We start from the raw sequence: 16,233 nt of genomic DNA on the forward strand, positions 1-16,233 counted from the left end.
CCATTAACTGTCTTTCTCTCACTTTAGCAATGATGATAAAATGTTTTGTATACTCATTTTTTTTTTAAATTGTTTTCAATAAGAATTTTGTTTTAGAAATTTGAATTTGCTTTTTTAAAGTATTTGTCAATTCTTAAGATACTTTGTTTTAAAAGCAGTGTTAAGCAAAAGATAAAATTTTTTTTTTGTTTTTAAATAACAACGCGAGCATTTTTTGCCATTCAACATAAATAATATGATCTATTATTTATTATAATTTTTTTTTTTTAATATTGAAAAAGAATTCACAGCTACCATTTACAAAGTTTAAATTTTTTTCGACTGATTTTTAATCAAGTGCTGTGACTGATCGTTTTTCTTAACATTCACGATTTAATTTCAATATATACCAATTTTAATATTAAAATTCAAATATTTACTCTCAAACAGGATTTGTAACTAGTTAAAAATTGGTTATGATAGCTAAAAAGATTTATCCTATGGCAATTTTTCTGGATATTATCTATAACATGTACTCAATAATTGTCCTCAATACTCTATTCAAGTGTAAATAAACGTTCTTACAAATATTCCCTCTTTTTATTTTGCTGTGATTTTAAAAGAAATACAAAAAAAGATAGAATATTTATAAAAAGGTTTAATTAAACACGTAACAGTTATTTTCTAAAGTAAAAATATTCAAAACTGTGTCCATTTTAACTCGACTATTTTGAACTTCTTAAATTCGATGCAAAAAAGACCCCATACGTTCATAATAATAAAAAAAAAAAAATTTCAAACCAAGAAAAGTCAGAAATTATTCTACCTAGTCTCTTATTTCTTTAATTATTATAACTAGTTCGTTCGTAATTGTTATAACAAGTAAATTTCTACACAACCTCCCAAATACGCGGAAATGAAAGACCTTCCGTTTCAATTTACGTTTTCCATAATTGAAATCTTGCTTTTCGCGTTTCTTTTTTTTAATAAATGAGCTAATTTTGCATCCAATCTTAATATAATATTTAACTTAGTCACTGTGTTATAGCTGTATAATTTACTGTAAGCACGCCAGGATAAACTATCAATTATTACGCTTTAAATTATTTCATAATAAGTTCTGAGATTCTTCATTAGAAAATGAATCGATTTATGTTTTTATTAAGAAAACCAATGGTTAATTTTTATTACTTTTTGTTTCTAGTTTCAAGGCCTGCTTTCATACGTACAAAAAAATAAAAATAAATAAATCTTCAAACAAATAAATTTTACAATTTTTTATAAATTCTTGCATGATAATTTACACTGAAGTTTTTTAACCAATAAAAATATAATTTGTAAAAAAAGAAATAAATAAAATTCTCATTAAATGAAATTTAAGTTAATAAAAAAAAATCAAAATTTAAAATGAAGATGATTAAATTTTAAACATAATATTTTCTTTACATATTCACAATTTTCTATTTTTTACCACATGAAAAAATGTAGGTCAAAGAATAACGATGTTTTAATTTTGTTTTGCTCAGTCACAACACCATTTTGAGTTTGTTTCATCATTCCTTTTTGTTCACATTATTTCATATTAAATATATATAAATGTAAAAATTAAATAAACAAAATTTACAACATATCAATAATTAATTTTAAACAAATCTTTACTAAATTCTGGAATAATTTGTTCAAATTACATTTACACAAAAACGTAAACCATTTTTTTTTATTTATGTATAATATTATATATATTTTTTGTTATCGGCATCAATGTAAATTCCACTTTGATTACTTCTTCGCACGTTCTTAATTTTTATGAATGATGCATATTTTTGAATTTTTTTGAAAATAAGTAGCTCGCCCTATGTTTTTTGATATATAATGCTTTTAGAATATATTTTCAATTTTTATTTATATATAATATCAAAATTTTTTTGATTAAATATTATATCGTCAATAGTCATCATTTTTTTTAACCAAAAGAACAAAACATTTTTTTTTTTCGTTTAAAAAAATGTGGGGTATCATTATCATGGACCACACTGTATACATACATATATAAAAAAATCACTTGATTGATATGCAAAGCAATACAGTTTTTTTAAAAAGAAAAATTTTAACAAAATATAAAAAGAAACAAAACTTAAGACTGGTTCCAAAAAAAGAAAATATATCAAATAATGACTCATCTTAAACATTTACTGACACGCATTGTAACGATGAGCTATTTAAAAAAACTTATAAAGACAATAAAACTTATGTCACAATGGATGCTTTACGATATTTTTTTCCAAATTTATTATTGATGATACAAACGCGACGATAAGACAATTTTTGATTAATGCCAACTCGATCGGATGATGTGTTTTTTGTGTGTGATGACGTTTTATTTATAAAATTATTCGGCAACGATGCCTGGTAATCGAGGTGAACGCATTTCCGAGGAAAAACCTCGTGATCCATCTGGACCTTTCGGTTGTCTTAAAACTTGTAATTTTGGACCTGCATCATCCAATGATACTGTTCGCAATCTATTGAGTCGTTCAGGTCGTGCTTGTACATCTCCACTGAAATTAAAAAAGGACGTATAAAATTTTAAAGCCAAACTAATTTTTTAAAGGCGCAAATTGTATAGTATGTATTATATGGGAATATCAGTTATGTATGTGTAATGTGACAGAGTAATCAACACTGTCTATACATGGTATTTCAACAATTAACTCAGTCAATTTGGCAATTGACAGCCATAACGGTAGCGTATGAATTGCTAGACCGTCATAGACTATATTCAAAACATTCGTTTTTCCTGTGCTAGCGAACGTTGACGACATTCTGCTCGGTAAGAATTCTAAGATGAATTTTATTTGATTTTAGTTTTTCAGATGTATTTTATACCCTCCGATGATATAGTACCCAAAGAACAGAAAAATAATTTGTCAAATAACTATAAAAACAACCAAGATAAAACCTATCAAAGATTTCTTTGTATCTCTTTCTAGCAAAACAGAATTTAACATGGAAAACTTAGAATTCGTATTTCTTGGCCAATTTTAATATCACATTTTGTCATGTCTTTTTTTACTGTATTTTCATTATTTTCTTTCTTGTGATATTTAAAAAATGGGGATGATTAATAGTTCTAGCTAATTTATTACTAAAAAATAAAGAATTATTACCTTATTTTTGTTACATTACAAGCTGAAGATTTTCCATTTCTTTGATTCGTAACTAACACAAATTCAACTTGATCACCAGGTTGTAAATTAACACCTTCCTTGACTTCAGACATATGGAAAAATAATTTTTTTCCTTCTTCTACTTCATACGCTAAAAATCCAAATGGACCTTTTATGGCATCAACTATTGTTCGTCGTTTTTTCCTAACAGCTATAATATTGGCAGCACGACCTGCTGAATCTACTTGCAATTGTACCGGATCTCCTACTTGTAACAATTCTTTTTTGTTTGCTAGTCCCATAATACCAAATTCATATTCTGGTCCTTTATCATCAGGACCATCACCAACAACTTGAATAAGACCAGCATATTGACTTTGATCTGGATTTACAGATCGTAGCGGTCTAACTACTGTTCCGTCTAAAACTTCTCCATCGATTATTGGCATTTCTATCGTACCTTTTGGTAATATTTTTACATTTTCAGCTGATGAACAGCTACCTGTAGATCCTCTAGTCGCTAATGTATATTCTACTTCTTGACCCAATTCTAAAGTATTTGCATCACCTTCAAAATTACTGTAAAAAAATTATTGTCACTGTCAAAGTAATTCGGAAAATTTTAATTTGACTTCAACATTTCCAGAGATAAATGAATTAAAAACCAAAGTTGTTTATTTACAATTTAGATAATGTTTTGTCCATTATCAATAAAAAGTTAATGAAAAATTTTAAATACACTGATTCGCCAAATAAAGGGAACAATTCTTTTGGGAAATTTTTTAAATAGAAATTTTAGTTCCGTTAAAACATACCAAAATTTGTAACACAAATAGAATAATATAAATTTTACTGAACGTACCTAAAATGAAAAAAGACTTCACGATCATGTTGTACCGTCTCAATAAAACCGAAACCATCCTTTAACGCCGCGATGAAACCTTGATGAGTTGTAAGACTATTTGATCGACCATTTTTATTATTATTACTATTATTATTGATAGATGTATTTGATGTATTATTTAATGTGGATTGTGTTGTACCATTTGGTAAATTTGTAGCCGAATTCACAACTTTGATATCAACTGCGATTAATTCTTTATTACGTTTTACTTGACAAATATCAAATTCAACTTTATCACCGATACGCGGTGGATTTTTTAAATCACAATCTTTGGGATAGAATAATATTGCTTTTTTCAGTCCATTTAATTGATACGTTATTAGTCCATTATCTGGTGATGTTGCTTTATCACCATTATTTGGCGACTGCCCATTACTTTTTAATGGACTACGATTGATCCAATTCAAATTAGGTATTTCTTTGGTTACCACACCAGTCACATTACTTTCAGTTAATGTCTCAAATTTAACAGTGCCTTGTGGTAAACGTTTCATACGTATGGCACTTTGACGACTATTACAGAAAGATGTGGTTTGATCTTGTATAACAGTAAATTCAAATTCATCACCAATATTCACATCATTCTCAATATCGAGTACTTCATTAAAATGAAAAAATAATCGAGCTTCACGTTCGACACATTTTAGGAAACCAAAACCGTCTTTTGCCGCAGCAACAACACCTTGTTCACGTCTCTCACCAGATACAACAAATGATTCATCTAATAATGTTATACCGGATGCACGATCTAATTGATCTCTACGATCAGTTGCAATACGAAATTGTACCCAATCACCATGTCGTAATGTGAAATCACCACTTTGATCTTTATCACCAAATGGTACTTCCACTTCGGAGTGATCGGCTGCACGATATCGTATTCGACCCGTTAATGGATCATTTTGATGTCGACCAACATTACCACGATCTAAAGGTTTTAGAACTTGACCTTTTATTATATCTGGTTTAATATCTTCGAATACAACAGTTCCCGGTGGTAATTTGGTTATATTACATGCTACTTCTTTTCCCTGAAACATAATAGACTTAATTACTTGTGGTTTACGTAAGATTTTAAACAAATTTATCAGAGGATGCGTTATTATTCTGTGTTTCTGCATATAAACATCATGCTAGTTTTTCTATTTTTATGATCAACAGTTCTTTTTTCTTTTTTAAGAAAAAAATACTACCAGAAAATGCATATGAATAATCAATTTTCCGAATCATTCAGACTGGGGCGGGCTTTGTACTCAAGCATAAATCTTCATTCTGTTGAGAGATGTCTAAATTTATGCTTAAAATTACAATTCGTAACTGTCAATATCTTCTCTTCTAGTCAGGCTGCGTTTAGATCCCTTGATTCTTTAAAATTCCGATCGAAGTTTATCTACGAATGCTTGGAGAAATTAAACTACCTGAATAATACAAACGTAATAAAAATGAAGCCGGCATTGGAAACATTTTTCACCCCGCTCCACGCTTGAGTCTGTGTTTATTTTAACAAGATAATCTCGTGATGTTAATTAAGGAATTGCTGCGGCAAACCGATTTTAAATATTAAATTTTCACGGTAGACATGCGACAAGCTAGGTACCAAGCTGTACTCGATTAAAATTTGCTAATTGAAAAGCATATCTTGATTAAAGAAGCCTACATTCATCCTGAGAATTAATGCTATCAAAACAGATTCCTATCTCCAGATTTGTTTAAAAAGGACATAGAACCTATGGAACCCTTTGGGTATTTATTATTATTATTATTACTATGGTTAAAAATAATGAAAAGATCGTAATTATTTCTACATTTGAATTCAAAAAAGATTGTGTAAAAAAATATAAATTATATTAACACGATACCGTGTGATTAGACTCGACACATACATTTACACTTACATTTCTAGTTTGTATAATAAATTCAACATCATCACCAAGTCGCAGCTCTTCTTTTGTTTTTGCTTCAGAAAAATGAAAGAAAATTTCTTTGACTACATCGGCTCTTTCAATAAATCCAAAACTTTCTTTCATTGAACAAACAACTCCTTGATATTTGACTGGGTGAGCTGGATTTTCAAGTCGTACATGGCATGCTCCCAAATTTCCACTGAAAAAGATGTTAATAAAAACCTTCAATATATGTAAAAAATTTCAAAAAATTTATGAAAGTTATAAAACAAAAAAATATGGATTTTGACAGTTTATGCAAATTTGGCAAATTAAAAAACAAAAATTATTGTAAAATTTTTACCGTTGATTAGTGGCGATTTGAAAGCTAACTTTATCTCCAGAACGTAATGTTACATTTCCTTCGACATCATCTTTGGTATATGGTAAAAAGAAGCATTCACCGCGATTTTCATAACTAATTCGTCCTTGCGTGTCACCACCAGATCCTTCGGCTCTTAATTCAGTGGTAACAGTACCAGTTACACGTTCTTCGCTTAAAACCTAAAATAAATGGAATGCATTTTTTTTATAATGTAGCTAATGTTCGCTCTTGGCATATGCTTGCTTTTATATTAAGGGGAGCTTTAGTATTTAATTTAAAGTATACCTCTAAAAATATTTATATTTCTGAACTGTAAATAAATTTTGATGCTATAGCTCTTACATGACGTATAAAATAACACTAAAGCTTTAGTCCAATGGAATTTTGAATTCTGTCTCTTCCCTGCGGTCCAGAATTGACCAATTGCTTTTCCTGTGTCTATACAGCTCTAGGGTATTATTATCTCTATGATAATAACAAATTTTCTTGTTGAAAATATTTCCATAATAGGGAATATTCATGTATTTTTTTTATATTCTTAATTCATAGTTTACACCTTTATAACAAAGTAAAAAATAAAAATACTGTATTTAAGTGGCTTTAATATTTAAACGCAGTTTTTTTGCGCTCTCTATTGATGACGTATAAATACGTGATCTGTCAATTGGTGACAGTTCAATGTATAATTTACACTTTAAAAAAATGAATTTACAACACAGAATTTACACACATTATTATTAAGTTTTCTAATAAAAAGCCGTAGAATAGTATAATTTAATCAAATACCATATAAAATGTAAGTAATTAATTCCATACAGTATGTCAACAAATTTTACTAGCCCGTACTTTGATTTCATGTCCGTATAAAAATTTGAATTTCCGTTTTAGAAATTTTTAAATGCCCTCACTGAATTTGTACTTTTATTAATTATTTTTAAGTAATTAAAAAGATATTAATTACTAAAATAATGGTTTACTTGAAATGTCCAGTCAGTAAAGTTACGGAAGAAAAATATTTGAACCAAATTTAAATTTCATGAATATTCCCTATTCAAAATCTCAATAGTTGTTGTTCATATATTTATAATAAAAATATCTGTCTACTAACCACTTCAGGGGCAATTTTTGTAACCGTACTGGCGATTGGCTTTCCAGTGCGTCTATCGTATGTCATTTCAAATTCAACTGGATCACCAATTTTCAAATGTTCAATATTACCACTAAATTGACTGAAGTGAAAAAATAATCTTGCTTGTCGTTCGCAACACTGGATAAAACCATATGAGTGCTGAAATCAATTTTAAAATAACATTAAATTTAAATCGATCATGGGGCATTAGTTTTTAAAAATGTTCATGTATCTTCTATTCAAAAATTGATGTACAAAAGAAATTTGATTTCGATACGGCGCATGAATTTTAACATAGTTAGTTTTTTAAAATTACTATGGCAAAAGAGGCTTTTTTATTATTATTATTTATCATTTTAAAGTTATATAGATAGTATTGAAAGTAAGATCATTTTATGAACACCTGAGAAATCTTCGGTGGGCATGATCTTACCAGGTGATAGAAAAGGATAATCATTCTTTCATTAAATTTGTGTCTTAAAATTTTAAAATAAAATTGATAGAAATGAAATTTCTTGTAACAGGTTAGTTTCTCATTAATAAATAAACAAAGTTTGTGTTTATTTTAACAAATTATTTCTCTAGCTTGTTTTTCTGTCGGTCCGCGAGATCTTCCGTATTCTTTCATCTGATTCCAGGATTTACCTCTTATTTAAAAGATTTTCGTTCCGCCCACGGTCTAAAAATGTACTACTACTTCGCTTAAATTTGAGGCTAAAAATCATCTAAGCGGTCCTTTAATGGATGCACTCGTTTACTTCTTTTATATTCTTAAAAAATCGTTTCTTACAAATTTTAAAATATGGAATGACAGAAAACGATTTGGCGCGACTAACAATGTCAAATAAGACGTTACAACAAGACTAACATGTCAAATATTACAGCTGCCAATCTCCACTTTCTTATAATAATTAACCCACTTGTAACCTATTTTAATTGGAAGCTCTTCTAAATCGAGATTTGTGGAAGATCTATGTAAAAATGTATTCTGATTTGATTGATTGATTTGTTTGTGGCATCGTAGGTCCTAAGCAGATGAACCGATTTTAATTTATTTTTGTTTGAAAGGTATTTTGATCGACATTGTTCTTAGCTATATTTCAAGAAAATCTACTCAGCCGTTTGAAGATCATCATCTCTTTACTACTTCTTAGCGGATACAGAATCCCAAACTCGCACTGAGGTCTGAGAGACAAGAAAACTATCGATCAAATTATCTTCAAAATAAAAAATCAATTGGTTCATCCATTTAGAAACTACGATGCCACAGACAGACAAACAAACAGAATTAAATTTAGAGCACACCTCTTTGTTAGTCGGGGTTAAAAATTATCGCCGTCACAATGTAGCCCAGTGTGGCAGCTTTTACAACAGAGAATATTTTTTTTTATCTTTTCAAACAATTTTTGGGGCCATGATTTGACATCAGCCTGAATCGATATTATACTTTCAGGATGATTTATGGATTAGGCTGACCTAAATCGTGCTAATCAAGTTCGGGTGGTTTGTATTACTGTGGTAAATGCCAAAAAGTTTTTTTTTTCCTTGTTATTTTGACATGGTTTCAAATTATTACTGTCAAATCCTATGCTATGGGAATCGTAATCAAATCAATATGTGTAAAAGTCATTAACCTTACCAATAATTTTTCGATAATTCCAGTCTCTCTAGTGCCTTGATTAGATGAATTTGAATCGTATGTAGAATTTGTGGAGCCATTATTACCGTTAGTATAAACGTTGTTTGAAGCTGGCGAGCCAAGACCATCACCGCTGCTATTAAATGTATTATTTGTATCGACAGAGAAGGTTCCAATCGGGAAACGACCTGAATGTCGTGTAGTTACAGTTGTAATTGGGCTGTATGGTGATGAGTACGGTGCAGATTTTTCTCGTGGAGACGATGGATAATCACCGCCGAAACAGCTAGTTGTATTTCGATAGCTACAAGATTGTGGGGGTTTGCTAGGAACAGTCATAGATTTAAAATCCAAAATGGCGGGATCCTGATTCATAGTGCAAGGCGGCTGGAATGGTTTCCACTGAGGATTGCTGGACATAGTCTATATTGACAGAAAGAGCCAAATGTAATAAAACTTCAACGCAATTGTAATACAATACCACACTTACTTAATACAGTAATTCGATTTCTTGATTTTGGTTACTCTTTTTTTTCTCTGAGTAGCTTTAATTAATATATAAGTGTAGCAATTATCACAGAATGGTTAAATCCAGCATTAATTAAATGTCCTTATATGGCAATAAATTAATATCTCCCATGAGATATGTAGTTCGTTACGTAATTTCGTGGGTTTTCTTCACAAGAATAATGAATTGAACAGAACAAAACACAAATGTATAATAAAAAAAAATAAAAATAAAAATAAAGACGACGCAAAAACAAATCGTATAAAAATTGATATAACAAGGATTCACTGTACGAAGTCGATTAATTTGATTTGAACAAAACTCCAAAAGTGGGAAATAAAAATCCTCAGATGTCTTCAATGCGTGCTGGGTGCGGGTTGTGTCAGCGCAGAAACAATAAATTTCTCATTCAGTTTTCGGTTTCATCAACATAGAATATTATTCAGTTTTCAGTTTTATATAATTTAATTTGTATTTTGGTTTTATATCTTCTATACTTCTGGTTACTTCGAATTTCCTAATCTAATTATTATGAAGTCATTAGTTACACAAGCTGCAAGAAATTCAACATATATTCTATACAAAATACAATAATTTTTATTTGTACTCACCAAATAAATACACAATCAAGTAATATCAATCATTTCAATATCAATTATACAATGATACATAGCATTAGCACATTAAGTACTGTACTCTAAACGTTAATTTTCAAAATTCTTCGATAGTGACTTTATTGAACGATTTTTTTAAACTTAAAAACAGCTACAATTTTACGATTTCAACAAAAACTTTTACTAAAAAATGTATATCGAAAACAGTTTGGCACAAAGCATCGAATGAACCTCTGTGTCCGCAAGGGTTATATGTATTTTTTTGAATTAAATTTATTTGAGTAACTACGCAATATACAGTTTTAATTATATTTACAATATGTTTATTCGATATTTGTGTTTTGTAGGAATGTGCAAAGTTACAGCGAAAAGTCGAGAATTATGTGGAAAAATAGGAATTTTGTAAACTCACCACGACACAGCACAGCACTGACGACATGCCGCCATGTTGAATGTCAACATAATCTACAAAACAAGAGCGTACTAAAATAACTGCTTTATTTCATTGGTTATTGGTGGTTATTGTAAACACTAAACAGTCTATGATATTAATTCGGGATTATTCGATTATACAATCGGATTTTTACGATTTTATTAATATTCATATCTATGAATTTCTTTTTTATTATTTGCTTTTATTTAAAATTAAAATTTCAATGGGAATTTTGCTCTTAATTATTATGATTTATTTATGCAATCCTTAACAAAATTATATAATTTTCTAACAATTCCAAAATGATGTTTACTTCCAAAAAAAATATTATTGTTTAAAAATAAAACCAGTGCTATTCAAACATTTTCAAATTTTACTACTCTACTGCATAACATTTGAAGTTAATAAAATTATTTATTTGTTTTCTAATTTGCAGCACAAATTTATTTAACAAAGTTTTCACAAAAACTTCGGATACCTTTTTTAGAAAATATTGAGATTGATCACAACCTTTTTAAATTTAGAACATGCTCCCAAGGATTTAGTTAGGTTACTGGATTATAACTGTACGACAGATTCGAATTTGACATTTGCGTTTTAATTTTAGTTTTTTCATAAAATAACAATTTGATTATTTTTTTATAAAATATTTAAGACTTTTTGTAAATATTTAAAGTTTGTATTTTAATCAGCAACTGTAATGGAAACAATATTTCATGAAAAGGTCTTTTAAATTAACATATCATATTCAAATAAATAAAAACATAACCTAAATTAATTAGAGAATTTCTATAAAATTTTAGCAAGAAGGATCATTATGTGCACAACATTGTTTAAATGCTTTATTACAAGGTCCATATTTTACACCAGTTGACTTAGGCACGTTAGCACAACAAATGGACGATGAAGAACGTATGAGAATGGCTGAAAATGGTGAAGAAAGTGAAGAATATCGTACGTTTTTAGCACAACCATCTGGTAATATGGATGATAGTGGTTATTTTTCTGTACAAGTGATAAGTAGTGCATTAAAAGTATGGGGTCTTGAGCTAGTGCCATACACAAGTACAGAAGATCGGGCTAAAGAAGCATTTAAATGTCCTAGTAGTATGCAAGCATTTATCTGCCATTACAGAGATCATTGGTTTACAGTTAGGCGATTAGGAAAACAATGGTTTAATTTAAATTCATTATTAACATCACCTGAACCTATTTCGGATACATATTTAGCAATGTTTCTTGCACAATTACAGCAAGAAGGCTATTCAATATTTGTTGTATTTGGAGAATTACCTGAATGTGAAGCAGATCATATTTTATCTTATACACCTGTTCATTCTATAAAAAGTACAACAACTGCCCCTTCACAGGTATACATCTATTTTATATTTTAATTCTTTAACATAAATTACTAACCATTAATGTAGGCTAGGTTAGGTTAGAGTGGCTGTCCTGGGGTGGGGCACACTTAGAACATAGGGTCCGTTGTGATACCGTTAATGGGTTGGCTCATCCCCGGCCACTACTCCATGAACCATTTGGAGGTGTTTAAGAACAGCAGGAGGGCTTTGACGTCGAACATTTGCCTTGGTTCGCTTTTTTGAATAACGGATTTGTGATTTGTTTCAAAATTCCAATTGCATTCCACGATGTAACTACAATAACAAACGAGCTCGCGTTCGTTCGTAATATAATGAACTTGGTGATCGGTGGCGTGCAGAAAGTATTGGCGTGTTAATATTTCGCCATCCTTGCCCTATTTTGAGGAGTTTGTACATGTCATAGCAAATTTGTTTCATTTAATATTTTTATAATCAAAATCGCTTAACGTAATTTTAATATTTCTAGGATTCAAAACAAGTAGCTATTAGTCAAGAGGATAAAGACTTTCAACAAGCATTATTAATGAGCTTAGAAGGTAATAAACAAATTCCTTCCACATCATCACTTATTTCTACATATAATGATCCTGAATTAGAGAAAGCATTATCGTTAAGTTTAGATGAAAATGAAAATTCGTCAGATGAAGAAACTCAATTACGAAAAGCAATATCAATGAGTTTAGAATGTAAAACACCTTCAAAGCCAGCAACACCATGTGCAGATCCCGATGAAGTACGTCAGAAGCGGCTCGCGTTTTTGAATCAAATAACATCAACCTCCTCAACTTCAACATCGAAACCTACATAACATTAACCTTTTTTACCTTAATTATAGGTTTATTTAATAATATGGCGGAATAATTATATTAAATTTATTACCCAAAAAATATATATTAACGCTGACCACTAAATAAAATTTTAGTTTGGATTCCTCAAATTTTAGACCTGTGTTTGAATGTCGAAATGTTGAATAACACTAGTTATATGACCTGAAGGTTAATTTTGTATTTAATTTTTTACGAATTAATGAACCCTAGCCAAAAAAATACCTGAAAAAACAACCATGGTTGAAACTGCACCGTTCATTTTCGATCGTTAATGGACATTATTTAATGAATATAATAGTAATTGGTCGTTTAACCTTAACGTACAAAGTTTTGAGAAATTTTTCCTTTTTTACTATTTAATTATTCTTTTAAATAATTTAAATAAAATTAAATAAATAAATTTAATAAATATTATTCCGTATTGTTGTATTCGTTGTTTCAATTAATTTTTAACAAATTGTTTTTTAATGAATGTAGATCAAGTATTGTTTGTTATTTAAATGTATTTATATTAACATTTTATTTTTTAATTAATTAATAACTTTATTAACACATTTTCTATCATAATAATTTAATTGAAATTGAAATGGAATTTTTAATTCAATGTTTCAGTTTTATGACGATTCCTCCAATGATTTTAATTATTGAATTTTGTTATGTATTTGATATTCCTTAAATAGAAGCAGTGCCTCTGAAGCACGATCCACGATTTAAAAGTTCAAATTTTATTGGGGTAAAGGTAGACGTATTTGTATAGAGTCATAATTGTTAATTGCGAGTAACTTTTCTTAGTGACATTTCGCCAACTTATAAAAAGAGAAGGGTAGTTTACCAAAAATAAAAATAGTGATTCCAAATTTTTGGCTACCCTGTACATTATTAAGAAATTTTAAATATACCTACATACTTTTCAGAATAAGCAAAAATTCTTATAAAGAATGACTTTTTCTTAAAATGCAAAATAAGGAAATTTAAAAGTATAGTTACCTCTATCCGGGGACACACTATATATAATCTCTTCAGTAAGAATTTACTGTTGACCCTTAAAAAAAGTCTAAAGACACTGAAACATTGAAATTGAGCATTTATTAGATCGGAGTGGACATTTTTAATTTTATTTTCATTTTATGATGTTATTTTTATTTCATTGCTTAGTTTCAAAATACGAAATCTGTACATATTGTGTATATATAGCTATGTAAAAGCATTTATAAAAAATTATTTCTATAGTTTGTTAACTAAAATAAAACATTGGAATTGTCTATGTAATGGAATTGTTCGTTTAAGCTGTGAGTAACAACTCTATTATAATATATTGGCTTTTTCTATTATAGTATTTCAAATTTAGATCTAACAATAAATGTACCTATGGACAATTTTGGGAAAAGAACCTATTTATTAAATATATTTTCTTAAAAATAAGTCGTTTTATTAATTATTTTAAACCTTGCCCACAGACATAATATAGCAAAATTTCTCAACTTCCGTTTTCAATGGGTCTTACAGGCAGTAGTACCCCTGTTACCTGCATCAACAAATAATTTTTTTTTGCATAACCATACCATTTCATTTGATCTTAGTAAGATTTCGGTTAAGAGGATTGGTGGAAATTTTGTACTATTTTGTACATAAGAATCCAAAAAATTTTATTTTGCTCTATAACATCGAAATTTTATCCAATTTTGTTAAACTAAGCATGTAATCCTGCTAAATTTGGGCCATACTTTTCAAATTTGTGATCAAAATTAATCTAGCTCTACTAGGTGTCAAGAATGTGGAATCCTGATCCCGGAATAAAGCACACAAATGATAGCTAGCGAAAAAATGACATCACAGCTGAAAAGAATGACCCAAAATTAGTGGGTTTCAAAAAAAATTCCAATGAAATCGGATAAAATTTGCCTGTGTTATCCAAAAAATTGAATTTTTTAACTTAATGACGTCATCAGAATCCAAAAAATTTTATTTTGCTCTATCACATCCAAATTTTATCCAATTTTGTTAAACTAAGTATGTAATCCTACTAAATTTGGGCCATACTTTTCAAATTTGTGATCAAAATTAATCTAGCTCTACTAGGTTTCAAGAATGTGGAATCCTGATCCCGGAATAAAGCACATAAATGATAGCTAGCGAAAAAATGACATCACAGCTGAAAAGAATGACCCAAAATTAGTGGGTTTCAAAAAAAATTCCAATGAAATCGGATAAAATTTGCCTGTGTTATCCAAAAAATCGAATTTTTTAACTTAATGATGTCATCAAAATCCAAAAAATTTTATTTTGCTCTATCACATCCAAATTTTATCCAATTTTGATAAACCAAGTATGTAACCCTACTATATTTGGATCATACTTTTCAAATTTTTGATCAAAATTAACCTAGCTTTAATAGGTATCAAGAATGTGGAGTCCTGGTCTCTTTCAGACAAAAATTGTTGTAGGATCCACAATTGAGGGAAGGGGGGGGAACTTGTATGGCCGAACTGGCTAAGGCATTTGATGTGAATTCAAGAGGTCCGAGTTCGAGTCCTGATTCGAGTGTATTTTTTGAACGTTAACTTCCAAGTGTCAAGTATAAATAAACATATATAGTTAAACGATGTAAGTTGTGTAATCGAATTTCTCAGTCTTTCATTCTTTCAAATACCTTTCATTCTTCAAATAATTCAAATTTTACCACCTAAACGTAATGTTAATATTACGCATTCGAAAAATTTGCGTAAAATACTTTTGGTTTGACGTCAAATTAGAAAACATGGCCAGTTTAGGTCTTGCTGCCATCTGGAAAATAACTTATCAGCTTCACATCGTAAAAAAGCTAAACTATGCTTAGCTTTTTATTTTTATTAGGATTGATTTTGATTTGACGGTACTGGCTGACGCTGACGCTTGACGCTGGACAAAACTCTAACGCCAGTAAATGCCAGATTGACAGAGCTTGACTGTCAACTTTAGCGTTAATGAAAAGGCAGACGTAAAAATTAATTCTGATTGTAGATTTTCTTTAAATTGGAGACATCAATGACTATGCTTAGCTTTTTATTTTTATTAGGATTGATTTTGATTTGACAGTAAGTACTGGCTGACGCTGACGCTGACGCTTGACGCTTTCAAACTCTAACGCCAGTAAATGTCAGATTGACAGAGCTTGACTTTAGCGTTAATGAAAAGGCAGACGTAAAAATTAATTCTGATTGTAGATTTTCTTTAAAATTGGAGACATCAATGATATTTAAAAGGAAAAATTGAAAAGTTAAAACCAACCTAATGTTATCAATGCCAGTTTAGTAAATATAAGTAAATAATTCAATCTACAGCTAACTTACGTACACTAACTAGCAAACAGTACTGACAAGTGAGTGCTTTGTAAATGTGCTAAA

The 16,233-nt window shown here is 29.4% G+C and overlaps 2 protein-coding genes across 2 annotated transcripts; one reads left to right on the forward strand and one right to left on the reverse strand.

The window, feature by feature from the left end:
• Window positions 1-2,125: 2,125 nt before the first annotated feature.
• LOC123296515 (cold shock domain-containing protein E1) lies at window positions 2,126-10,598 on the reverse strand. Its single transcript, XM_044878008.1, has 9 exons — window positions 10,206-10,598; window positions 9,577-10,116; window positions 9,087-9,509; window positions 7,427-7,606; window positions 6,298-6,497; window positions 5,946-6,153; window positions 4,009-5,081; window positions 3,147-3,725; window positions 2,126-2,537 (listed from the first exon to the last, which is right to left on the reverse strand). The coding sequence occupies exons 3-9, from the start codon at window positions 9,504-9,506 to the stop codon at window positions 2,369-2,371; spliced, it is 2,829 nt and encodes a 942-aa protein (XP_044733943.1). The 5' UTR covers window positions 9,507-9,509; window positions 9,577-10,116; window positions 10,206-10,598; the 3' UTR covers window positions 2,126-2,368.
• A 618-nt stretch (window positions 10,599-11,216) lies between these two features.
• Window positions 11,217-13,169, forward strand: LOC123296532 (ataxin-3-like). The gene is made up of 3 exons (XM_044878042.1): window positions 11,217-11,365; window positions 11,445-12,011; window positions 12,490-13,169. Exons 1-3 carry the CDS (start codon window positions 11,342-11,344, stop codon window positions 12,829-12,831), a joined length of 933 nt encoding a protein of 310 aa, XP_044733977.1. The 5' UTR covers window positions 11,217-11,341; the 3' UTR covers window positions 12,832-13,169.
• The last annotated feature ends 3,064 nt before the right edge of the window (window positions 13,170-16,233 follow it).

Source organism: Chrysoperla carnea, chromosome 3 (genome assembly GCF_905475395.1).
Source record: "Chrysoperla carnea chromosome 3, inChrCarn1.1, whole genome shotgun sequence".
NCBI lineage: Eukaryota > Metazoa > Arthropoda > Insecta > Neuroptera > Chrysopidae > Chrysoperla > Chrysoperla carnea.

Excerpts from the sequence above, each read along its gene's own strand:
- LOC123296515 (XM_044878008.1), bottom strand. The coding sequence starts at position 9,506 with ATGTCCAGCAATCCTCAGTGGAAACCATTCCAGCCGCCTTGCACTATG. Across the intron at positions 5,082-5,945 it reads TTATTATACAAACTAGAAAT|GGAAAAGAAGTAGCATGTAA; the intron begins GTAAGTGTAAAT and ends ATTATGTTTCAG. Across the intron at positions 3,726-4,008 it reads GAAGTCTTTTTTCATTTTAG|TAATTTTGAAGGTGATGCAA; the intron begins GTACGTTCAGTA and ends ATTTTTTTACAG.
- LOC123296532 (XM_044878042.1), top strand. The coding sequence starts at position 11,342 with ATGGAAACAATATTTCATGAAAAG. Across the intron at positions 11,366-11,444 it reads AAACAATATTTCATGAAAAG|CAAGAAGGATCATTATGTGC; the intron begins GTCTTTTAAATT and ends ATAAAATTTTAG. Across the intron at positions 12,012-12,489 it reads CAACAACTGCCCCTTCACAG|GATTCAAAACAAGTAGCTAT; the intron begins GTATACATCTAT and ends TAATATTTCTAG.